The sequence below is a fragment of the Calidris pugnax genome, unplaced genomic scaffold (genome assembly GCF_001431845.1).
Source record: "Calidris pugnax isolate Ruff unplaced genomic scaffold, ASM143184v1 scaffold125, whole genome shotgun sequence".
Classification (NCBI taxonomy): Eukaryota; Metazoa; Chordata; class Aves; order Charadriiformes; family Scolopacidae; genus Calidris; species Calidris pugnax.
In genome coordinates, this window is record NW_015090906.1 from 3848015 (window position 1) to 3874181 (window position 26167).

At 45.8% G+C, this 26167-nt stretch overlaps 1 protein-coding gene across 1 annotated transcript in view; it reads left to right on the top strand.

Moving 5' to 3' along the window:
- ITIH5 (inter-alpha-trypsin inhibitor heavy chain family member 5) overlaps positions 1 to 26167 on the top strand; it is a 70307-nt gene extending 44140 nt beyond the window's left edge. The window contains exons 8-15 of the mRNA XM_014949153.1: positions 9012 to 9183; positions 13872 to 14181; positions 16539 to 17092; positions 17535 to 17585; positions 18661 to 18777; positions 21772 to 22149; positions 23470 to 24765; positions 24799 to 26167. Of these exons, the coding sequence (XP_014804639.1) occupies positions 9012 to 9183; positions 13872 to 14181; positions 16539 to 17092; positions 17535 to 17585; positions 18661 to 18777; positions 21772 to 22149; positions 23470 to 23768 (1881 nt within the window). The 3' untranslated portion in view covers positions 23769 to 24765; positions 24799 to 26167. The remainder of the gene's footprint in view (positions 1 to 9011; positions 9184 to 13871; positions 14182 to 16538; positions 17093 to 17534; positions 17586 to 18660; positions 18778 to 21771; positions 22150 to 23469; positions 24766 to 24798) is intronic.

Sequence of the window (26167 nt, forward strand, 5' to 3'; positions counted from 1 at the left end):
GGAGACTCCACCATCTCTCTGGGCAGCCTGTTCCAGGGCTCTGCCACCCTCAAAGTCAAGAAGTTCCTCCTCATGTTTAGGTGGAACTTCTTACATTCAAGTTTGTGCCCATTTCCTCTTGTCCTATGTCAACTCTTCCCAGCACTGTTGGTAGCTGATAAGTTTGACAGAGAATGAAATTCCTGAATTGCTGGAAGTTTCCATGCACCGGGACTAACTCCCATCTTCTGAGGATGGGCAGAGGGAGAGATATCAAGCTCTGCATTGAGGAGATGGGGCACTTCTCCCTTGGCGTTGACCTTTTTGGCTGCTAGCTCCATGGAAATTGTTAGTCGTGCTGAGAGGGCGGGGGGTTTGAGCGTCTGACTGGCACGTTATGGGATGCAATGCCTCTGAAAATGAGCTGAGCACAAGGGAAGAATGTGGCCTTCGTGCTCTGCTGTGTCAGTCTGGCTGTCTGCCCGGGCAGCCCCCTTGTTTCCAGTGGGGTTATTTCAGTGTGCTGCTGTCGGGCAGCCCTTCAGCTTCTCCATTTGACTTGTTATACAGAAAAGTTCACTGCTCCAACTGCAATCCCGACTGCGCTGTTGATAAGGACTGCAAGTAACGATGCTTGGTGCTGATAAGAACTTGCCCCCTTAAATCTTTGTGTAGGCATTTATTTATACCCTCAATGTTGCAGTGGGATTGCAAAGGCTTAGCATCTACTCTGCCCTCTGGGCACATGAAACTCCACCTCCTGAGAAATCAGAACATCTTGCAGTTTTTTATGTCTGTATCCTCGCCGTGCTGTTGGGTGCTAGAGAAGTGGGTTACCCCAGCTGATAGTGAAACTTGTCCACATCCTTGGAGATGGTTTTATCTCCAACTGAGCAGAAATCCGGTGTTTAAATGCTCCGGATGAATGCGGAGCGAAGTGGTTTTACTCAGTCTTAAGTGGAAAATCTTTTTTCAGAAGAGGCAATAGAAACAGTTGTTCTAAATGATGGAGAATTTCTTTTGCAGGCAGGGAAACTACAAAGCAACTTTTTCGAAGGGAGTCAGCAATGTTGAAGTTACTCGTGAGGGATCCGTGATGTTCAGGCAGGAGATACAGGACCATAGACTGGAGACAGACCTTTATTTGTCCAGAGCTCTACAACCAAACTCCCTCTTGTCACAGGCCAGTGTCAGCGTAAAACAAAATGCTTGTTGTCCAGAATTGTGAAGGAGTTTTCTTTGGTTACACGATCAGTGTCTGCTGGGAAGAGAGCACAAAGATACATTGACAGGGAGAGGGTGAGCTGCAGTTCCTGAACTGCACGATGCTCCCTGCAGAGGAAGAAAGGGCAGATTGTCCCCCACAAGAAGGGGATGAAGGAAGGTTTAAAAAAAAAATTCCAAGGATACACTTCTGGGTTAAAGCCCATTTTTTTGGTACAAAAGTCCCTGTTGCTGGCAACTGGCATGTGATCTGCGTTACGTGGGCAGAAAGGGAACTGGGACACAGAGGAAAGCAAAATTCACAAGATGTGGCTTCAGTCCTCGGTGGGAATGATGCTGCCCAAACCTCTGCTCTCTCTGTACCTCAGCTTCTCCCTGTAAAAGGGCAGTGGAGCTCACACCGTGTTTCTCTTGGCCCCTGGATCCCAAACCAAGTCTATGGTTTGGCTGACCTCCATAGCACATTTCAGGTGTGACACTAATGCCAACCATCCCTTAAGTCACAGCATTAATCCCTCTGACAGACTATGGGCAGATTTGACCAGATATGGCTGTTGTAGCTTAGAAAAGCCAGCTCTGGACCTTTTAATCAGCTGCCTGTGCATGTTTAGAAGAGGAAAGATGTGAACCAAAGCATAGAGGATATTGAAGGGGAGGGAGAAGGTATTGAACGGGAGGGAGTGTTTTGCCAAACAACATATTTACTTGTACTTTTCTCCTTTCACTGTTGGAGGTCTGTTTTGTGAGCCCTTGAACAGAGCTGTGGGTCCCTAATTCCCTTTGAGTTTACCTCTTGTGCCTTAGCTCCTTTCTTGTCAAATACGGCCTCTCACCGGGGGATCTGGAAGGACAAAACAAAGCCTAGTGAAATTTTGTCTTCTAGTTGTGCCAGATGGTTGCAGGTGGTCCCGTGTCTGTTACCTGCAGACTGAACAAGGAGGTCAGCTTTTTCAGCTGGTGGGTACTGCTTTCCAAAGGCTTTGGTGGTGAATGCTGTCCTCTCTGCCACGCTCTTTGGGGCTGACTCATCTGGAGCCCACGCGGTTCCCCGAAGCTGGAAAGGAGCTGTGTCCCTGGCATCGGTGTCTCGCTGCCCAGCTGTTGCCAGGGCAGATGCCAGCTGTGTTTGGGCGTGCAGGGTGCAGCTGAGGGTTGCCAAGTGAGCTCAGAGGTGCTGGGAGAACTCCCTCTATATCTGGAAGCTGTTTCCAAGAGAGTTAAGGCTGCAGTGCTGCAGGGAGCCACTGTCCATACAGAACTGGGTTCAGCATGAACTGAAAGTCTTTTTATTTTATTTGATTTTTTTAAAATTTTATTTTATTTTTTTGTTTTTTAATGGGCTGGCATGAAGCTTGCACAGAGGATGTGGGCCTGGGATGAAGCACTTACAAGTGCTCCCAGGCAATGGAAAATGTGAATACGTGGGCTTGGGATGTGCATTATAATGAGGTGCTTGAATTTCCCCCTTGCTTCAGAGCAGGGTCAATGTCTGGCAACGCCGTGGCATCTAACAACCACACATTGTCTCCCTTTGAACTGCACGGCTTTTTGGGGTAGCCAGGCTTCCCCCTCATCCTGCTCCTCAAACAACCAAGAGACTGTAGGAGAAATGTCATGGGGACTCAGATTCCTTCTAAAAGGTACCCAGATGGTCTGACATCATCCCAGATGTCTCCCAGGCAGCTCTTTGACCCAGAAAGGGCTGAAGGCTCTCAGCTCTCCCATGGGAGGGTGTCTCTTCCCATGCTTTGCTCCACCAGTCTTTAAGCTAAGTAGGGTCTGTCAGAGCTAGCCCCAAGGGCCGGTACAAGGTGACAAATCACAGCCAAGCTGGAGTGTAGCTGAGGGATTTCTCCTCTTCCTGCTGTTGCTGGGGGTTGTACAGCCCTGAGTAATCTTGGCCATGATGCAGGGCCTTTAGCAAGCAAGAACCAGAAAAGCAGGGGTTGTGTTGCATGTCCAGGTATCGGTGTGGAGGTGACAACGAAGACCAGCGTCATGGCTGGGAGCTGGCTCATCCTTGACCTTGCAAGCTTGAGAAGATGCTATCTGCACATTGATCCTTTAGACAGTGAGAGGCCGTCTTCAGCTTCTCATCATTCCTGAAGCACAGACTAAAATTGTAATCACTCCCTGGTATCCATGGTCATCCCCCTTGTCCTCAGCTGTAGACCATGAGTCTTGTGTTTCAGATTTGGGGAGTGATATGTTGTAGCCCTGGAGGTGGCTGTTTCAAGCCCTAGGTTTCAGCTGGGCTGACAGCTCACTCACCAGCACAGTTTCTCGACTCAAGTGTGCTGCAGTGATGGTTTTTCACTGAATTTCACTGAATTTTTAGAGTTGGAAGGAACCATAGAGATCATCTAGTCCAACTCCCCTGCTAAAGCAGGACCACCCAGAGCTTGTCAGAGCATGTTACTCAGGACTGCATCCAGGCAGGTCTTGAAAATCTCCAGAGAAGGGGACTCCATGACCTTCCTGGGCAGCCTGTTCCAGGGCTCTGTCACCCTCACCGTGAAGAAGTTTTTTCTCATATTTGAGTGGAACCTCTTATGTTCCAACTTGTGCCTGTTGCCCCTCATCCTCTCACTGGGAACCACTGAAAAGAGTCTGGCTCCCTCCTCCTTCAACCCACCCTTGAGATACTTGTAAGCATTAATAAGGTCTTCCCTCAGCCTTCTCTTCTCCAGACTAAAGAGTCCCAGCTCTCTCAGTCTTTTTTCATAAGGGAGATGCTCCAATCCTTGAATCATCTTTGTTGCCCTTCGCTGGCCTCTTTCCAGTCCAGTTTGGTCTCCACCTTTCAGCTTGACTTCACAGAATCACAGAATCTTCTAGGTTGGAAGGGACCTTAAAGATCATCTTGTCCAACCATCAACCTAACTGACAAAAATAGACACCCACACAACAAACAAGGAGCATCACCATCACTAAACCATACCTCCCAGCACTACATCAACCTGTCTTTTGAACACCTCCAGGGATGGTGCCTCAACCACCTCCCTGGGCAGCCCATTCCAATGTCTTCGGTCTCCACCTTTCAGCTTGACTTCATCCACGCTAATCTGGGGGAAATGGAGGAATCTCCCTCCACTGAGTTATCTTCTTTTAAATCCCGATTTAAAGCTTGTCTCTGACAGCAACAAACCATTCCCAACTGGCAAAAATTAATATATTTTTTTTCAGCTGTGCTGTATTGCTACTTCCTGACATCCTCTCCTTTAATCCTTGCTCACTTGAGAGAAGAGACCATGCTAATCTGAGGGAAATGGAGGAATCTCCCTCCACCAAGTTATCTTCTTTTAAATCCTGATTTAAAGCTTGTCTCTGACAGCTACAAACCATTCCCAACTGGCAAAAATTGATAAAATTTTTTTCAGCTGTTCTGTATTGCTGCTTCCTGACATCCTCTCCTTTAATCCTTGCTCCACCCTCCACACAAAAATGCATCCACCCAGGAAAACACACGGGGAGAAGCTTTTGACCTACCACAAGGCTGCTGGACTCTTGAGCTGGATTTCTCACTGTGAGTGGGTTAGATCTGTGCCTGCTTTATCCCTGAAATGAATCAGTGTCCTATGCACAGCCATGGAGGAACGATACGGTCCTCACCAGGGAAGTAATGGTTAATTTTCTGCCTCGAAGGAGAGTGCCTTTGGCAGGAGTTTCGGTGCCGTGACTCACTGGGGCCAGGCGGGACTGGAAGTGCAAAGACCCCATCGGCAGCTTGGGAATCCCAGGGGCAGCTTCAGCCCTTGGCTCCTCGGAGCCAGGAGAAGTTCCAGCTGTGGCCTTACAAGGCCAGAAGGAGAAACCTGCTGCCGTGTTCCGACTGAAGCCGCTGCCAGGCACTCTCTGCACGAAAAGCTCTGCAAATCCTTGCCTAAGGGCTGGTGGAGACGGGAGGAAAGGGCTGGGCACCCAGAGCACTCAGTCATAGCTGCGTACTTAAGGATTTCAAGGAGTGCACTATTACCAAAATATTCTCCTTATTTAAAGTTGCTTTTGCCTGCCGGCTCCTGAATCAGATCCAGCCCTCCAGAGGGAAGTCACGTCTCTCTCGCAGCCTTTTTATGGGTGAAGGATGTTGGTAGAAAAGCGTGTGTTGCCACCCCGTGAGGATTGCAGTTTTTGGGATAAACCTGGAGGTCCTTACAGGCTGGAAGGAGAGAGGGAAACCAGGCAATTCAGAGCACTCGGAGAAGGGAAGAGCCAGTTCAGCCCCTTTTGGCTCCAGTAAGTACTTTAATGCTCAGGACCAGGCAGGATTCGATCTTGAGGTGAGTCTCACCTCTAGAGTTGAGCTCCTCAGGCTCTTGGAGAGGCTGGGAGCCAGGCACTTCCAGACAATGACTCAGCCCATCCTAAAACCTATCCAAAACAGATGGGGTGGATTACTCTCTGGAGGTGTCTTCCCCTGCCTAGAGAGGGACTAGATGCAATGCCCAGCTTTCTGATGACTGAGTTGGGAAACTGAATCCCACCCTTTAGTTTTACTTGGGATGAGGTAAAAGCTGCAGGAGAATGAACCATATGGTTTCCCTCATTCTGTTTACTTTGGAGCAAAAACATGTGCACACACGCACACTTGTACATATGTTTGTGTGTATATATATATTACATAAATTCAAAGGGTTTTTTTTATTGAATTTGCAGAAGAAAGCAAATTCAGAGATGCCAAATTATAGAGATGCCAGAAGCCAGGGTGTCTGTGCATGAGCATTAAAACATGACAGAACTTTTTCCTGGGAAAAACTGACTCAAGCTCCATGGAAATGACTTAACTGTGACAAAAATAAGAGGCAAAAAGGAAAGAGAGAATGAAATAGGGGAGAGAGGGATGGTCCCAGCCCCACGTTTGGCCCCAGTATGAGGGTGTGGGGAAGAGTTGTGTTTTCTAGGAAAAACTGCTTCATTTCCCTCCTGACCCCTTCTGCAATTCTAGCTTGGATGCTGTGTACATCAGACTACACTGCTGCTCTGCACTGTTTCACCTTTTCTTTTCCTTTTCTTTTGGCTGAACACAGGCCAGAATGTCAAAAGGAATTTCTGAGCACGCTGGAAGTGAGAGGCAGCCTCTCTGCAAGAAGGCCAAAGCAAGATTATTTTTCCTCTTGCTTTGTTCTCAGAAAGAACAGAGCTGTTTGGGCCCAGTAAATCCCTCTGAGAAAAGTGCAGTTTGACAGAATAGCCAAAAGAAAAAAAAAAAAATGAAAAGAGGGTTTTTGTAATGGGAAAGGTCAAGTCATGTTAATTATAATTAAAGCTATAATATGGATAATGAGATTTGGGGAGTTTCCCTCCAAATCATTGCTTTTAGGCACCTCTCTTTCTCTCCCTTGCCTGCCCTGAGGGGCAGTGGAGGGGGAATGTTGCATGTTGGGAGCTGTCGTGGTGTCATTGTTTCTTGCTTTAACATCCTGCCCCAAATGTCCTTCAGCAGAAGTTGGCATGAAGGCCTGATGACACTCACCCAGGACAGAAGCTTCTCCATTTATATATTCTGCTTACTTTGACCCCATTTTTTTTGAGGGACAAATGCACGGGCCACTCCTGTTCTCCTGGAATAAATCCAAGAGTCCTTTTCTCTGCTTTGTGATTCCTGCTTTGCCCTTGTGTTCGTGCATGAAAGATGGTTTGGCCTACTGGACTGAGAGCTGGAAATGCCAGGTTTTGGAAGGTTCTCCATTTGTGACCTTGACATCATTACTAAAGTAGTCTGTGTCTCAGTTTTCACTTCTGTAAAATGGAACTGTCAATGTTTGAAGGCCCTTTTGAAGGGTCATGTGTTGTATCTCATGCATTTTTACGAACAAAGGCTATTGTAAAAGAGGAGATGAGAGAGCATAACACCTTTCTTTCTAGTTTAAATAACTCCTATTTAGCTCATCTTAGCAGGTTCTCTGTGGACTGTTAAGCTGGGGAGACAGCCTTCATGTTGGGGGCAGGCATTAATCTTCTTGAAGGTTTATTTCATGCTCATCACGATGTGAACCTAGTGGGATTCTCCTCTCCTCTTTGAAAGAACCTTTTGCACCAGCATTTGGTTTAGTATTCTTATTTAGGAAACACTCATGGTGGTGAGACGTGGAGCAATGTTCCAGCCAAGCAAATGGAGGGATGAATCCTGTGGCCCCTACAGAGGAAAACGGTTTATAGAGAGGACAGAAACAGGCAGGGAAGGACTCCAGACCTGGCTCCAAAATGTTTGAAGCTATGGGAAATATTCCCCTTAACTTGGAAGCCAAGTCACCACCTGGGAGGATGAGAGATTCCACTGCGGTGGGTAATTTGTTTGCAGTTGCATCATTGCAGCATCAGCTTCAATGCAGAATCCAGAGGGATATTGATGACACAGCTTGATCAGTCCTTTGAGCTCCTTCCAAACTGCCTTTACATAGCAACATCAGGCCTAGAGACATATGGTTTCCAGCACTGCTGATTAGTTTTTGTATTTTTTCTGGACAAGCCCTTTACGTGTTTCTCTGAGAGGCATGAGAGAAGCCTCTAAATGCTCATGAGTCCACCACGTTATTCCCTGCATATCTTTCCTTGGATTTTGAAAGGCTTAATGGTGGCCAAGAAGGGGCGGAGCTGAGAAGCTGCTGATCCCTCTCCTTGCGGATATTGCCTCATATTCCTCCCATGTGTTTTGCATCTAAATATAGGGGATGTTTGCGTGGTCAGAGGCTGCTTTTGGGCATCTTCTCTCAGCTGGTCTCACAAAGCTGAAGTTTGTCTCCATGTGATTCAAAGATGATTCAAGGATTGGAGCATCTCCCTTATGAGGAGAGACTGAGAGAGCTGGGACTCTTTAGTCTGGAGAAGAGAAGGCTGAGGGGAGACCTTATCAATGCCTACAAGTATCTCAAGGGAGGGTTGAAGGAGGAGGGAGCCAGACTCTTTTCAGTGGTTCCCAGTGAGAGGATGAGGGGCAACGGGCACAAGTTGGAACATAAGAGGTTCCACTCAAATATGAGGAGAAACTTCTTCACGGTGAGGGTGACAGAGCCCTGGAACAGGCTGCCCAGGGAGGTTGTGGAGTCCCCTTCCTTGGAGATTTTCAAGACCCGCCTGGATGCTCCTGAGTAACATGCTCTAGCTCTGGGCAATCCTGCTTCAGCAGGGGAGTTGGACTAGATGATCTCTATGGTCCCTTCCAACTCTAGAAATTCAGTGAAATCGTTGCTGGAAAAACAACATACCTGGGACAAATCTGACAACAGGTAGAATCTGCATTGACTAGTCAGGGCTTCTTTTCATATCTTGCTCATTTGAACATATTAGCTGAGACATTTGTGAATTGCTGGAACTATTCATTGGAGTGTGTATATACCAATTGGTATCCTGATTATGAGCAGAGCGTGTGCATCCTTGACATAGTTAGAGGTATTTCCACTTAGAAGAAATCTTTTTAACTATGTTCCAGCTTACTGGAAGTCTAGAGGGCTTTAGAAGAACTCCACAAGGTTTCAGTATCCCTTAGTTCAGAACATGTCTTTCCCAGTCACTGGAAGCTTTAATCTTAATTGTTAGGCATGATTTTTAAACTTAGTTTGATCTAAACACGTGTCTCACAGACACAGATCTTTGCAAGAGCTTTTGGGCAAGAGTTGTTCTTTTGTCTTAGCATAGCACCTGACATCACAAAGATCAGACTTTGAGGCAGGGGAGGACATCCCAATTTTCCTCATAAGCCAAACTGGCGGTGTAGAAATATCTATAATATCAGTAAACATCTTAAGAATTAAATTCTTGCCCACTGAAGCAGTGACAGTTGTGCCTACTTGTCTCTCTTCTCTTTCTAGACCAAAGAAGCTCTCTTCACGATTCTCCAGGACCTAAGGCCTGAAGACCACTTCAACATCATTGGCTTTTCCAACCGAATAAAGGTCTGGCAGCAGGACCGGCTGGTGCCAGTCACTCCAAATAATATAAGAGATGCCAAAAAGTACATTCATAACATGTCACCTACTGGAGGTACGATGCAGAGATATGAACGAGATTAATTTTGTTATCCAATTAACTACACCAGAATGGAGAGGGGAATGTGGTCCTGTAGCATGTAGCAATAAAAAGACATTGGGACTTAGGTCATGGGATAAGGGGGCCCCTTTCCTAACCCTACTCAGGGTTATGTGACAGAAGGATATGTGCCCTTTATCAGTGTACATGATGGGAAGGTGTCGCCAGATCCAGTCATATGACCTGATACACTTATTAAATCCAAACTGGGCCCGTTCTCCCATTTAGCTGGTGAGACCCTCAGAACGGGAAAGTTCCCAAGGTTATTTCTTGAGGACAGGGTGGGGAAAAAATACCACATCCTGGTGAGGGACACGCAGGGCCAGTTCTTGTGCAGTTTCAGAAAGCCTGTGTAAATGCAGGCACATGGTTTTGTCTTGGCTGGAAACTCCAGGGATGGGATATCCACTGTGGGCTGTGGGATTGCCTTCTGCAAGAGCTAGTTTCTCGCCTAGTACTGTTTTCTTCTTCTCTCTACCAAGGAATAGTCAGAGTGACATTTAAGAATGACAATTAAGAATTTCTTGCCCTTTTTCGCTTGTGCCTTGTTGCCAGGAGTGAAGAGGGGAGAGGAGGAGACCCCAGAACAGTGGCAGAGTGCAGGCATGATTTTGAATTTGATTCAGTTGTCTCCTATGAGCCTATGGATGCTAAAATAAAAAAACATAGTGAAGTTTTTAATCATAGAATCATAAAATGGTTTGGGTTGGAAGGGACCTTACGCAGCTGTGTGGCTGGTAAATCAAAGTTGGTCACACTGGAGAGAACTGGACACATCTGCACTCTTCCTCTTGGCTTATCCTTGGTGGTCTGTCTTTCCCACCACCCAGGAACCTTAACCTCTCACGCTGTGAACTCATCTCGATACCAGCTTTCCTCACTCTGGTTGCCTGTATTTACACACGATGATGAACAGCAGAGCGATAGAATGTTGGCACGTTGCTGGAAAAACAACATACCTGGGACAAATCTGACAACAGGTAGAATCTGCATTGACTAGTCAGGGCTTCTTTTCATATCTTGCTCATTTGAACATATTAGCTGAGACATTTGTGAATTGCTGGAACTATTCATTGGAGTGTGTATATACCAATTGGTATCCTGATTATGAGCAGAGCGTGTGCATCCTTGACATAGTTAGAGGTATTTCCACTTAGAAGAAATCTTTTTAACTATGTTCCAGCTTACTGGAAGTCTAGAGGGCTTTAGAAGAACTCCACAAGGTTTCAGTATCCCTTAGTTCAGAACATGGTTTTCCCAGTCACCGGGAGCTTTAATCTTAATCATTAGGCATGATTTTTAAGCTTAGTTTGATCTAAACACGCGTCTCACAGACATAGATCTTTGCAATAGCTTTTGGGCAAGAGTTGTTTTTTCGTCTTAGCATAGCACCTGGCATTACAAAGATCAGACTTTGAGGCAGGGGAGGACATCCCAATTTTCCTCATGTATCTATAAGATCAGTAAACATCTTAAGAATTGAATTCTTGCCCACGGAAGCAGTGACAGTTGTGCCTACTTGTCTCTCTTCTCTTTCTAGACCAAAGAAGCTCTCTTCACGATTCTCCAGGACCTAAGGCCTGAAGACCACTTCAACATCATTGGCTTTTCCAACCGAATAAAGGTCTGGCAGCAGGACCGGCTGGTGCCAGTCACTCCAAATAATATAAGAGATGCCAAAAAGTACATTCATAACATGTCACCTACTGGAGGTACGATGCAGAGATATGAACGAGATTAATTTTGTTATCCAATTAACTACACCAGAATGGAGAGGGGAATGTGGTCCTGTAGCATGTAGCAATAAAAAGACATTGGGACTTAGGTCATGGGATAAGGGGGCCCCTTTCCTAACCCTACTCAGGGTTATGTGACAGAAGGATATGTGCCCTTTATCAGTGTACATGATGGGAAGGTGTCGCCAGATCCAGTCATATGACCTGATACACTTATTAAATCCAAACTGGGCCCGTTCTCCCATTTAGCTGGTGAGACCCTCAGAACGGGAAAGTTCCCAAGGTTATTTCTTGAGGACAGGGTGGGGAAAAAATACCACATCCTGGTGAGGGACACGCAGGGCCAGTTCTTGTGCAGTTTCAGAAAGCCTGTGTAAATGCAGGCACATGGTTTTGTCTTGGCTGGAAACTCCAGGGATGGGATATCAAGTGTGGGCTGTGAGGTTGCCTTCTGCAAGAGCTAGTTTCTCACCTAGTGCTGTTTTCTTCTTCTCTCTACCAAGGAACAGTCAGAGTGACATTTAAGAGTGACAATTAAGAATTTCTTGCCCATTTTCGCTTGTGCCTTGTTACCAGGAGTGAAGAGGGGAGAGGAGGAGACCCCAGAATAGTGGCAGAGTGCAGGCATGATTTTGAATTTGATTCAGTTGTCTCCTATGAGCCTATCGATGCTAAAATAAAAAAAAACAGTGAAGTTTTTAATCATAGAATCATACAATGGTTTGGGTTGGAAGGGACCTTAAAGGTCATTTAGTTCCACACCCCCCTGCCATGGGCAGGGACACCTCCCACCAGACCAGGTTGCTCAAAGCCCCATCCAGCCTGGCTTTGAGCACCTCTTGTGATGGGGCAGCCACAGCTTCTCTGGGCAACCTGAGCCAGTGTCTCATCATCCTCAGAGTAAAGAATTTCTTCCTAATATCTAGTCTAAATCTCCCCTCTGTCAGTTTAAAGCCATTACCCCTCATCCTGTCACTCCACTCCCTGATCAAGAGTCCCTCCCCACCTCTCCTGTAGCCCTCTTAGGTACTGGAATGGGCTATAAGGTCTCCCCAGAGCCTTCTTTTCTCCAGGATGAACAACCCCAACCAAACACATTTTGGCAGCTGTGCCCATCCTAGCTGAGCACTCCCCAGGCAGGCAGAGAGCAGCAAAATGAGCTGTGCAAATCTTTCCCCATGCGGGAAGTCACAGCTGGTTGAAGGTCAGACAGGGCCTTCCCGTGGCCGCTCCTGAGCGGTGACCGCTCCTGGCAAAGGAAGTTCCCTGATGGAAAAACACAGCCAACAGGATGGTTTGCTGTACTGTTTGCATTGTGAGAGGAAGAGTTTAGGAAGTGGTCAAGGGACCTGCCCAGTTAACCAATTACCAATAGTGGGACTAAACTCAAAGAACAAAGCTTTTTACTCCCCAAGTGCTGAAAAAGCTGTGCAGGAACCAGCTGAGTTTGCCCATGAGCCTGCCAGAGAAAAAAAGTGAAAGGAAATGATTAACTCACGTTCAAGAGGAAGGTGCAGTGATTCTCCACCTCAGGCCAGGGGTACTTTAGTTTTGGCCAATTCTGCATTTTTCCTATAAACATGCTGTTGCTTGAATATCTTCCAGTGAACACGAATGTGCTCAGGCTCACAGATCACACACACGAAGAACGTGCTGTGCTTACACTGTTGTGTCTTACACACCAAAGAAATGAGAAAAAAATATGGCTACTGAATATTTGTGCAGGTGGCAAAAAGGGATTTTGCACTGTTTTTTAGCCTCAGTGATGTGGCTGGGTTTGAAATGACACAGTCTACACCGTGGGATGGTTTTCTTTTGTTTCTGGGGAAAAAGAAAAATTAGTTCTGAAACTTTGGATCTGGAGACTGAGAGAGCATTAGGATATTTAGGTGCAGGGCTTTGGTTCAAAGCCAGTTTGCAAAGAAATATATCGATTTTGGGGACTTTTCAGAAGCCCCTGTCCTGTTCCTTGTCTTGCTGCAGTCACTGGAGCTGCAGAAATGCTAAGTTTCTAGGTACATGATCCACAGTTAGACCTGGTAGCACATTCTTGCCAATAACCCCCTAGATATTTCCTCCTGGACCCCTAGGAGGAGTGTGTTGTCTATGGCTCAATGATTTTGTAGTGATGCCACTCCACTCATGTCATTTGCTTCTCAGAACATGCATTTCGGGTAGCAAGTGGCTTTCCTGGCAAATGAAGGATGTGCTGATTGTTTGGGCTGCAGGAACCCAGCGCTGCAAGTACTTGTTCAAACACCTCTCTCTGATAAACATCTCACTGTTTACCAAGCTCAATGATGGCAATTCCGTTTGGCATCTGGTAAAAAATTTATAAGGAATGGCACGATCGCTTGCTGCAGGCCAATTCAAATCACTATTGGAGGGAAAATCTGCATGGGTGCCAATGACCAGCAGGACATGGTATGTGCTGTGACTCTGCTCACCGTGGCTGACTATTGTACATTGAGATATTCAAGGATACAGCAATTTCACACAATAAACCGTAAATCATAAGACTATAAAGACCTATCCCAAACGTGTGCTGAGTAATGAGCTGAACTGAGTTAAAGGGCTAGTGCAACCTCATGTAGAGAAAAGGAACATCCTGATGAATAGAGATGGCTGTCTTTGTACTGATGGGAGCTTAGGGAAATTATTTGTACAGCTCTTAGAAGGAGAAATGAGCTAATCATTTTACCGTAAATCATAAGACTATAAAGACCTATCCCAAACGTGTGCTGAGTAACGAGCTGAACTGAGTTAAAGGGCTAGTGCAACCTCATGTAGAGAAAAGGAACATCCTGATGAATAGAGGTGCTGTCTTTGTACTAATGGGAGCTTAGGGAAATTATTTGTACCACTCTTAGAAGGAGAAATGAGCTAATCATTTTGGTACCTTCCCAGGGACTAATATTAATGGTGCTCTCCAGACTGGTGCAAAGCTGCTAAATGACTACATTGCTCAGAACGACATTGATGCCAGGACTGTCTCTCTGATCATCTTCCTCACGGACGGGAGGCCCACTGTTGGGGAAACACAGTCGTCCAAAATCCTCAGCAACACCAAGGATGCCATCCGTGATAAATTTTGCCTCTTCACCATCGGCATTGGCAATGATGTGGACCAGAAGCTGCTGGAGAGGATGGCACTGGAGAACTGCGGCATGACGAGGCATTTCCAGGAGGATGAGGATGCAGCCAGCCACCTCAAAGGGTTTGTTCTGCTTTTTCTGTGCTTATACTCTTGTCCTCTGAGCCAGGGTTTTGGGGAGGAAAAGCCTCTAAGGAGATATCGCAAGAGATGGGAGTTTCTCTGAGGCTCAGCTCTGGTTGAGAGAGGCAGAGTGTGCTCAGATACTGAGGATGCCAAACCAGAAATTGTCTTCTGGTAGTTACGTGTGGGCAAGAGTGTCTTCCTTTTAAATTTGATTTTGTAGTGATGCCACTCCACTCATGTCATTTGCTTCTCAGAACATGCATTTCGGGTAGCAAGTGGCTTTCCTGGCAAATGAAGGATGTGCTGATTGTTTGGGCTGCAGGAACCCAGCGCTGCAAGTACTTGTTCAAACACCTCTCTCTGATAAACATCTCACTGTTTACCAAGCTCAATGATGGCAATTCCGTTTGGCATCTGGTAAAAAATTTATAAGGAATGGCACGATCGCTTGCTGCAGGCCAATTCAAATCACTATTGGAGGGAAAATCTGCATGGGTGCCAATGTAATTTCTCATTTTTGTAGTCATTGGGTCGTATTTTTACTCAGATACTTCCTTGCATTGTACTATATGGCAGGTTCTATCCCTCACTCCACTATTTGTTATACTCCAGGAATTGTTTAACAGAAGGTTCTCTGGTTTAATTCACTTGTATTTTAAAATGCATCGAGGTCTCTGCATCAAGGACAGTGAGTGCTCAGAGACACTTTAAAATAAAGCCAGTCAATTCAGGCTTTGGGTTTCCTCGGAGAGAGAATCAAACAGAAAGTGTGACTTCCAGGCAATCTGTTTAAGCAGATGTGAAAAATAAATGCAGCCTGAACTAAAAAAAGAGCTGAGGCCAGTTAGTTGTTTATTTACCAAATCAGACTCAAACGACTTGCCAAGAGACGAGGAGTCTGGCATTTAAATGGGAAAAAAAGGCATTCTTGGAGGAGCTTGGGAAGATCCATGGAAAGCACGTCACTGCAGGGAAAGCACGGTATCGTAAGCTTAGGCCTTGACCCCTTGTGAAGGCTTTCTGGCCTGTCCCGTGTGAAGTATTCTCAGAAGTATGGTAGCTCACGTTAGTAAAGCATTATAGGGTTAAACTCTGGTTCCATGGAAGTTCGTTGCTTGCTCCAAGAGAAAGTCAACAATGAAGTAGCAGTGAGTTACTACAGTAAGAGAGACACTATAGAGGGTCTCTCTACAGTGTCTCTTTACAGTGAGACACTGTAGAGAGGTTGGTGCTGGTCTCTTCTCACAGGTAATTAACGACAGAACAAGAGGGAACGGCTTCAAGCTCCAACAGGGTAGGTTTAGACTGAACATTAGGAAGGAATTTTTCACAGAAAGAGTGGTCGGGCATTGGAACAGGCTGCCCAGGGAGGTGGTTGAGACACCATCCCTGGCTGTGTTTAAGGGACGTTTAGATGGGGTACTGAGGGATATGGTGTAGGGGAGGACTTTGTAGAGTAGGGTAGATGGTTGGACTTGATGATCCCAAGGGTCTCTTCCAACCTGAATGATTCTATGATTCTATGAGTTCTCTTCTGCTGGTCCTCCTCTAGTTAGGATTCCTCCATTCCTTGGAAATGTCCTCATTTATGGGAGCATAGTGAGATTCCTTTTTGATTTTCTTTCTCCTCTGACCTTCAGAAAACCATGTTCCTGCCTGTCCCATACTGATCATCCAAAGCTGTATTATCTAGGGCTCTTCCAGTGATATAGAAGCTTTGGTTCAGATACTCTCCAGCTTTGGGGAGGGGGCATCTTGGTCTTACAGTGTCTGGCTCTGGAATACCATGCGTAATACCCCTAGAAAACTGTGTGTAACAGCATCTGTTCAAAGTACATTTTCAAATAACTAGAGTGCTTCCTGTGAGCCTGAGCAGCCAAGAATTTACATTTGAGGGATGGGCCCTCTTAAGCGAACTTAAGTGGTTCCAGATATCTCCTTGCAGAGCACTTGACTCATAGTGGAAGGTAGGTGACTGCCAGACCCTGCTGGGATGCTTCTGAACGTGCTTAGGAGATTGTTTCGATGCCTAAGAAACACTGAAAACTAAAATGAGGCAGAGAATACTTCAGGTTGAAAGTGATTACATCATCTCTGAAGGTGATGTAATCCAGCCTTCTGCTCAGAGAAGTGTGAGGGCTTTCAGGGCCTTGGCCACTCAAGTTTTGAAAGGGCCATGTCTCTGGGCCCATGCAGTAATTAAATTTGGGGCCTCGTAGCTCTTAACTGCTCCTGAATGTCTCAGGAGCCATATTAGACAGTGTGACTGTATCCTTGGCCATGTGTAAGAGCAAGAGTGTGTGCATACACCTGGATGAACAGCAGTAACCATGAGAAATGTGTCTTTGTTTCAGGTTCTATGATGAAATAGGGACACCCCTTCTCTCTGACATCCGCGTGGATTACCCTGAAGACAACGTGGAGCAAGTCACCCAGAACTTCTTCCCTAACTACTTCAATGGCTCTGAAATTATAATAGCTGGCAAACTCATCAATCGCACCTCAGACAGCCTCCACGTGGAGGTGACCGCTAGCAACTCTAAGAAGTACATCCTCCTCAAAACAGATGTGGCTGTTGACCTGCCAAGCAGGAATGACATCAGAGGTGTCCCTGGCCTGGAAGATGGCAAAGGTGACAAGAATTACATTGAGAGGGCATGGAGTTACCTCACCATCAAGGAATTGCTGAACTCCCGGTTGAAGAGCGATGACAGTCAGGAAAAAGACTATTTGACAGAGAAAGCCAAGTCAATGGCCCTGGCTTACAATTTTGTTACTCCCTTCACCGTTCTGAAGATGAGGGAGGCTGGGCTCCATTCAGAACAACCTCAAGAGGAGTTTATCAGCCCTTCGACTGATGGCATTGGGGAGAAGTTGCAGAGCTTGCAGGGACACAAGGCACCACCAGGTATGAGGGAAAAATAACTGTATTGATCAGAAATCTTGTTGCATAGGTGATGTCTTATGGCTGACTTTGGCAAGAGGGATGATCTAGCCCCGGGACTGAGGTGTTCAAAAGACGGGTTGATGTAGTGCTGGGAGGTATGGTTTAGTGATGATGCTCCTAGGGACTGAGGGGTGGTAAACAGAAAGCTGAGATCACATTGATTTTGCTCATTGTGGGATGAATAACCTCGAGCAAACCTTTCAGGTACCTGGCTCACGCCCTGGAAGCACTTACCACTCTGTAGAAACTATTGAAGAAAAATTGGTATTCTAAATGGAGTTTAAAGCACCTGCAGGAATATGTCCCATAATCTCACAGAATAATATTTTGGAAATATTATTATACTATGGTTATTTCTGCTGTTCAATAAGCAATTGTAACAGCCTTCATTCCCCACTTCTAGGTATACGCAGACAGCAAGATAAGCAAAGAATTAAAATCTCCAAAACTTCAGGTCAGTGTCTGTTTTCATGCCTTTAATAATCCAGTATAATAGTAGTCGGTTTATGGAAATCTCAGTTGCATGTCACCGTGCTATAACCATCCTGATGTTTCAGCCAAAATCCTATTTACTAAACCTGCAGCGTAGGGAGAAAATGAAAATAAAACCAAAATAAAGAGAGGATCAGCAATGAGAAGAGGTGTGAGGAAACATGGCAAGGCAGATGATCTACAGCACTTGATCCTCATATTTGAGATTTCTGTATTTTAGGGGAGAACAGGAAGCACGTTCCCTCTGTACTAGAACTAGACAGAAAACATTTTATAAAGTAATGCTGCTGAAACATAAAAAGTGTTGTTGAAGGAAAAAAAAAAAGAAAAAGAAAATTTGATAGTGTTTTGCTATTTTCCTGTTGGTTCTGTACCTCAGCTTTACATGAATAAGCCCGGATCAAGAATTTAGACTTGAATTTCACTGGATAAGGTCAAATTCACTTTACAAACTAGGGTTTTTGGCTGGTCTTCTTATTAATAACAGCTATTTGGTAGCTGATGATAGGTCAAGGACTGTTGAAAAATTGAAGGTCATGGGAATGTTTAAAACCTGCTGTTGACTGCTCCAATCTGATATAAAGGGAAGGCTCAGTGTGAGGTGTGTCCATGCAGCAGTCCTTGGTTAGAGGATCCATTTTTGTGTGCTGTGGGGGTTGTAGCCTCCCAACGGAATATGGAGGAGTGTAAAACACCTGCATGACTATTCCCATAAAGCACTGCAATGATATTGCAGGAAGAAAATACTCTGTTTTTCACTTGGACTGCTTTGGGTTTTGAGTTTTCATTGAAAACCCAACCTCTTTTGTGAGAAAAAAAAACCCCAACAAACCAAAAATAAAGTAATCTTTGTGAAAAACAAAACAAAACAAAACATGGCATTTCCTGGCAAAGTTCATCCAACCCTCTAAAAACAACAAACCAGGAAGCCTTAGAAAAAACAGGGACAAACACACTTTGAAAAGCTGTTTTGTTTCTTGGATACTGCGGTTTTGTTTAAGTCTCTTACATTTGTCTCTTTTTCCATGTCTTCCCAGCGGATGGAGACCCTCACTTTGTCATTGATTTTCCTTCCAGCAAGTTCTCCGTCTGCTTCAATATTGATGGAGAACCAGGGGACATTCTCCGACTGGTCTCTGATCACAAGGAATCTGGTGAGTAGCCAAGGAAAGCAAGTTGCTTGTGGAGGAAAGCTGAAGTGCAAGGGCAGCTGGAGAGCTGTAAGACCTAGCACTGAGGTGCTTCATAGGCAAGAAAGTGACAGGAAATTAGAAAAAGTTGCTTTTCTGGCCGGGCAATGGAAAATTGGTGCAGACCAGTTTCTCAGCTCTGATCACCTGGATTAAAAGGGGAGGTAAACTGTTCACTTGCACTTACTGACCTCCTACTTTATCATAGCTTATGGGCAAAACCCACAGCAAGCCTAAGTCAGGAGGAGGACTGGCCACTGTTACAGACACAATTCATCTGCAGAGTTGTCTGTCAACAGATTAGAAAGAACTGGTCTTTATGTGCATACAAACTTTTCACAGACCACAGAATTGTAGAGGTTGGAAGGGACCTTTGGTGATCATCTAGTCCAACCCCCTGCCAGAGCAGGGTCACCCAGAGCAGGCTCGACAGGAGCCCATCCAGGCAGGTTTTGAAGATCTCCAGAGAAAGAGCTCCACACCCTCTCTGGGCAGCGTGTTCCAGTGCTCTGTCACCCTCAAAGTAAAGAAGTTTTTCCACATATTCAGACAGAACTTCATGTGTTCCAGCTTATGTCCATTGCCCCTTGTCCTGTCACTGGGCACCACTGAGAAGAGCCTGACCCCATCCTCTTGACACCCTTCTTTTAAATGTTCCTAAGCATTGATGAGATCCCCTCTCGGTCTTCTCCTCTCCAGGCTAAGCAGACCCAGGTGTCCCAGCCTTTCCTCCTCAGAGAGGTGTTCCAGTCCCCTAACCATATCTGTAGCCCTCTGCTGGACTCTTTCCAGTAGTTCCCTGTCCTTCTTGAACTGGAGGACCCAGAACTGGACACAGTACTCCAGATGTGGCCTCACCAGGGCACAGTAGAGGGGGAGGATAACCACCCCCAACCTGCTGGCCAAGCTATTTTTCATGCACCTCAGGAGATCTCTTTGCCTCAAGGCCACATTGCTGGCTCCTTTCCTAGTTCAGGTCTTCATTGACTGGAATCAAGTGAGCAGCAGTTGCATCTAAAAAGCCAAGACACTTCTTGAGTGCATGAGGACCACATTGCACCTCTTCAGCCCACCTAGACTGGAGAGCTTAGCTCTTGATGATCCAGAATGGTCTGGAGGTCGCACTTGACCAGGGCTACAACAGCCACAGCTGAACAAACAGCCACAGGCAGTTTGCAAAGTGCCTGTGCTACGCAGCCACCTCCATGCTGAGAGGTTACACAGGGGCTTCAGCTTCCTGGTTGCAAAGACAGTGCATTACTGTGATGGTGCAACTTCATCAGCCCTCTAGTTACAAAGTCACACCACGCAAATAAAAGATTTGGACTTGCCAAGATTGCTCTGTTATTGGAACTTCATTTTTTACAGTGCTGTTCTCTTTAGGACAGAGCAAAGTATCCAAACAAGCAAACCAACAGCTTTGAGAAAACCCACACGATTCAGGATCTGCTTTGCCCAAGCCAGTCTGATCCCCAGGGGCCCAAACTGTGGTCTGATCTGATCTGGAATTCTAAGCAGGGCAGCTAATAAGCGGATTATGTCCTCAGCAGGGAAATGGTGGGAGGAAGGGATGTCAAAACCAAGAGACAATGCACAGACTTGTTTTACAAAGAGGATGAAGTTGCAAGAATTCTGTTCTGTGTGGCGGTGCTCTCGCCTCCATATTTCTGTGTTCATGCCTGTCTTAGTGAATGAGGTCCAGCTCTTGGCAATGTTTCCTTTAAACATCTTTCACAGACTGTGTTTGTGCTACTGCTTGAGTGATTCTGTGGCTCAAATGTGGAATGAGCTTGAGAAAAACAGACTCTGTAGCACCTAGCAAGTTGAGCCTATGGAGACAGAAATGAGAGATTCCCTTAGCAATGATGGGATGTGCAGATATTTCATCTCAGTGTTGATGGCTTGGGTCCAGCTTGGGTCAGCCACAAACCTCTTCTTTTATTGTTACTGTCTAGTAGCTGTTCAGAGACCTGTGGAAGTGAAACAAAAATCATTAAAATTATTCAGAATCTTAGTGTGGACACCTAATCTTCAGCTGACTCAGTGGGATCTGGGTCTTAGACTACTCAAAAGTGGTTCTTTTGGGGCAAAACTGAGGAAAGCTGGAGGAGCAGCACTGGTGAAGCTGACAATAACCCAATGGGATTGCAGGGTTCAGGGTCCTATTCTGCAGTGATACAAAGAGAGCTGAATTTCTTACACTGCCACCTAAGGAGGTTTAGCACTTCACTACAGGTCCTGATCAGTCTTTAGCTGGTTGGCCAAGGTAGTACCCCTTCCTCTGTGGCTTCCCAGGCTACTTCTCTTATTAGGAGTTGGGTAGAGGGGCCAGCAAACTCCAAGTGGCTACTAACCTGAGATGATACTCTGAGACAGCAGCATTCAGGTACACCCAGGTCCTCTTCCTAGAAGTTTAGTCCAGTTGGTAGTATGAGGAAAAGCAGGTCTGCCAGCAACTTTTCTTTGTCCTCCAAGATCTGATATGTTTGCTCAGGTTTGAGTTATGCATCAACTCATTGGTGGTCGAGGTAAATCATACCATGGTTGGTCGGGCTGTAGCAGCCAGGAAGATAAATATTTGTCTTATGTGGCTCAAAGCCCCCGCACATCATTGTCTTGATGATAGGTATGTCTAAGGTTGGATGGAGCTTAGGAAGCATCTGTGCTGAGGAGCAGCTCATCCTCTCCTGTAGCACAGTGTACACAATGTTAGGAGTAATGGGCCTGGGGACACCCATCTCCAGGGAAGGCCAGTATTTCTGAGCTTGGGTAAATTTAGGTGCTCTGTATAAAGTAATCAATTTATAACAGACTGCCATACTGCTTTGAATACTGATAGGTGACATAATTGAGCATGAGGTGGTGAATCTGCATGTCCTCAGTTGCAAGGTGCATATATTTGAGATAATAGACCTATTTTGGGTTCCAGCTTTCATTTATTCATTGTTTTCCTGCAAGGTGTAACTGTGAATGGGCAACTAATTGGAGCTCCTGCGCCACGCCACGGCCACAAGAAGCACCGGACTTACTTCAGCACCATCACTATCCTCAGCAATAAGCCAGAGAGATCTTACCTAGAGATCACACCCAAAAGAATCATCCTGGATGATGGGGAAAGGCTTCTTCTGTCCTGTGACCGGAGTGCCGTTGTACGGAGCAGCAGCCTCGAGGTGTCTGTCTCTGCCAATTCCAACGTCACTGTGACCATACGAGACACAATCAGCTTTGTCATCCTCATCCACCGTTACAAGAAGCCAGCCCACTATCAGAGGGATCACCTGGGGTTCTACATCTCCAACAGTAAAGGCCTCTCTTCCGACTCCCACGGGCTACTGGGTAGGTAACAGGTTCTCAGATTCAGAGCTCTGAGACAGAGAAAAAGGATCCTTCCAAACAGCTTTAAAGGGCAGAGACAGGAGGTAACAAACAAGGCAGGTGGGGATTAATTTCTCAGATGAGATTTTTACTTCCACTCCCAAACAACTTCTCTATTGCTAGCATCCCCAACTCCTCTCCCATCTTTTTCTGTATGAGTTGTCTCCCACTATCCCATCTGGGTGGCTCTGCCTGTTTTCCACATTTCCACACTTTTTATGATTGTTCGATACAGTTGTCATTAGAACACACATTCTTGACGTTCCCAATGCAGAGACAAAACCCAAATATGGCACAAGAACCCTGAATAAGGCACCAATAAGAGATGCTCTGACAGTGGTCCTAATTCAGAATAGCCCAGCTGCTAGCTTGCTGTCAGGGACATAGCAAAGGGTCTGATTCTAGGCAGAGAGAACAACCAACTGAGGAATTACAGGTTCTGAAAGAGAGCTCTAGTCACAGAGATGGCACATTGACAGAGATCATTGGCTTTGCTTCAAGTCCTGCACTTGCACATGTCCAGAGGGTCTGTTTTTTTTAGGACTGAGCTGTTTACACCTGGGCCTGATTGAGATCAAGAAACATTAGTACTTTTTGTGGCCTCTGTCTTTCAAACATGAAGTGGAAGGAGAGCCATCCCCACGTTTTGAGAGCAATTAGGCTTCAGGAAGCCTCAGGGAATGTCTGGATGGTTGGGTTCTTTCAGCTAATGAGAAGTAGTGATCTTTACAGCCACGTGCAGGTGCAGAGCTCTAAGACTGAAGCCGTAGTTTCTGTGACATGCAGGTACCCCTTGGTTAAGCAGATGATCCTTCAGGAGTGGAGTTTTGGATTTAGGCTGCTCATGTGTGCAAACCTCTAAATACACACTTAAATTTGGGTGTAACCAAGGAGACAAGGAAAGAGAACATGGAGCTTCAACCCTAGCTCTTCTTTCTGCTTGCTGATGGGCTTTGTATAGGTTATATTGTCCTCTAGTAACCATGGCCTACAGAGGGGAACTTGCTACTAGCAGGTCAAAAAGCTCTTTAGCTCAGCCAATGTATCTTGACAAGTGAGAAAAGAAATTGGGTTTTATTCTAATCTCTGTCTCTACATTTGTGAAATTTAGAAAAGAACTGCAGGACCTAGATTCGTCCTGCTATTACAGAGCAGCCCTTTACAACTCCATACGCTAAGAAACCTCAAAAAATGGCTTATTAAAAAAAAAAACTTCAACAACTTACTTACAAACAGGCACAAAACAGCCAGTCATGGACTCTATTTTATCTTGCCTTGCAGGTCAGTTCTTGAGCCATGAAGTAAAACTTCTTCAGGAATCTCTAAATGCAAGTCTTCAGCAGGTCGGGCAGAATCAAACGGAGGCGTCAAATCCAAACCCCACGAACACCCTGAAGGTGAAGGGACGGCTCGTTCCTGTGGTGTGGAAGCAGCGGAGGATCTACAACGGCCAGCAGGAAGTTGACTGCTGGTTTGCCAAAAACAACGCCGACAAACTGATCGATGGGAGCTACAAAGACTATTTGGCCTCTCACCCTTTCGACACGGGGACCAGCTTTGGGACGATGAACAGCCTTTAAGACCGATCGTAGCAATGCGTTGCAGCAGCATGTGTGACAGCAATTCCCTTCTGAAGCCTCTAGAACTAGGCAAATTATGAATATTTTTCTTTACTTTTTGGTGCCAAAGAAACCAAGGCATTTTTGCCCTTGGAAATCAGCTGTCTCTCTCTCATGCTAGATGAACATGGTTGATCAAATTCCTGAAGACAAGGAGGCTGGGGAGGGGAAGAGTTGAGGACATGTTTGAAAGCGTGATCGGTGCTCTCCCAGTGGGAAGGGAGGGAGAAATGGTCCAGCACTTATATCGAACTGATCACAAAATAAACCCATGCAGGGATCTGTGCAATATCCCCAGGGGCTGGCGAGTCACCCAGTGAGAGGCACAGGTCATACAGCACAGTGCCTATCTAGAGAGACCACCTTGGGTGATGCACTTCATAAAGAAGTGATCTGGGGCACCTGCTCCAACCATGGTCCCTGGGGAAAGAAGAGAGCAAGAGGAGAGGTGGGTGGATGTTCATCTGCCATGACCCATTAGCATCAAAGAGGCAACAAAGAAATCAAAACCTTAAATCAACAGGTAACAAGAAGGTATTGCTTTCTTGGGGCTATTTGGGATGGGGTCTGGATTTGCCACTAAGCATGAGGTTCCCTAAACCACTATGGGCCCTTAAAACAGTGGTGAAAACCTTCACTTGGTGCATTGCAGACTCAGTACACAGGCTCCATGCTTAAAAAGCATCTCCAGTCTTCAGCAGCAACAGGTTCCCAGTCCATGAAAAATCTCATTTAAATAACATGGCAGGTTTAGTGATTTCTTGAGTCTTGACTCCCTCAGAGAGAAGCAAAGTTCCGCTGTGAGCTTCCACCAGACGTGCCACCTCCTTGGGCAGAGCATCACTTCTGCTTAGCAGAGATTTAAATTCTCTAAATGATGATGACCTGGCACCTGTGAGAGCTTATGAACCTACAAAGCAGACTAGACATTTCTAGATGCTTTTCTAATAGCGGTGGAGTGTCAAAATTTTTTCATCCCAATTTCCCCCAGATGTTTATTTACTCCAAATCGTCAAAATTTTTTCATCCCAATTTCCCCCAGCTCCATTGCCTTCCTTACACTGCAGGAATTTGTACGCAGCAGGAATTTGGCAGGAGGAGGTTACAGAAGGGTTCGCCAGCCACCCCCACTGCAGGTGGTGCTGCTCTGCAAAGAAACCTCCAAACCCAAAGGCTGTGGGCTATTTTAAAGTGAGACATCACTGAATAATGCTATAGATCAGCCACGGGGGAGTTTGCTTAGTAGAGAACTTGGCCAAAGAGGACTTTGACAACCACAGACACATATTCATGGCAAGGCCAAGTTGAGCTCATGTATACTCTCTCTTTCCAGAAGTGAAAGGAAGGAGGGCGGACGTGGAAGCATCTCTAGGAGCTAAATGATAACCATGTGTTCAGAGAAAACAGAGTTGCCAGAGATCTACAGAACTAAGTTCAATCTTGACTCATTTTTTGCATAGTAAACAATTAAATCATATTGTTGCTGTCAAGCTCCAGCTTCTAGGGGGAGGGGGGGGATTTTCCAGTTTCTTGATCATCTAATTAGCCCCGTGGCAGCAGAGCAGGTAGGAAGCATGGTTGCTTATTCATACCATGTGTTGTGGGGAAGAGGGGAAACAGCCCAAAGCAACCACTTAAATTTAATTGGGCTGTGGAAGATCCTTACAGAAGGCTCAGTTAGTGCAAAACTCATGCCAAGGCTCACACTTTGGAACAAAGCATAAAGAAAAAAAACTACTGCTTTGGGCCCAGCTATCTTAAGAAACACTCTCCTGCGAGGAAGAACTGAAGGCAAGACCTTCAGCACAATCCTGAGCATGAAATAACCCAAGGGGGTTAATGCTCTGCAGCGTGCTCACGGGCCAGAAATGAGATGAGTAAAAGCATCTGTGAAGTTGACTTCTCCACCCACGAAGACAAATAACCTCCTGTTTCACTAGCACAGGGTGAAGAGGATAGTGGCAGTGAACTTCTGGACAGTCCAGGGTTCGGCAATGTCTTCTTCATACTGGCCTTACCAAAAAGAGATTTCTTTGAAGCCTTCAGTCTCCTCCCACAATTTGCTGTTCAAATGTCTCACAAATGGGAGCGATTGGCTTAGGCTCTCCTCTTGTCTCATCTCTCCCTTATATAGATATGTATATAAATATGTATATGCACACACACACACATACTGCTAATGCTTCAGGTGCATCGTTACTCCTCTTCCTCCTCCAGCCAAGGAAACATATTTCTTTCAGGGCCTGAAAAGAACAATGATCAAGTCCATCCCCCCAGCCATGTGAAGCACCTGGAGCAATATACTCAAGTTCTCATTAAGGCTCCAGTTATCCATTTCACAATAAATATTTTACGGTGAA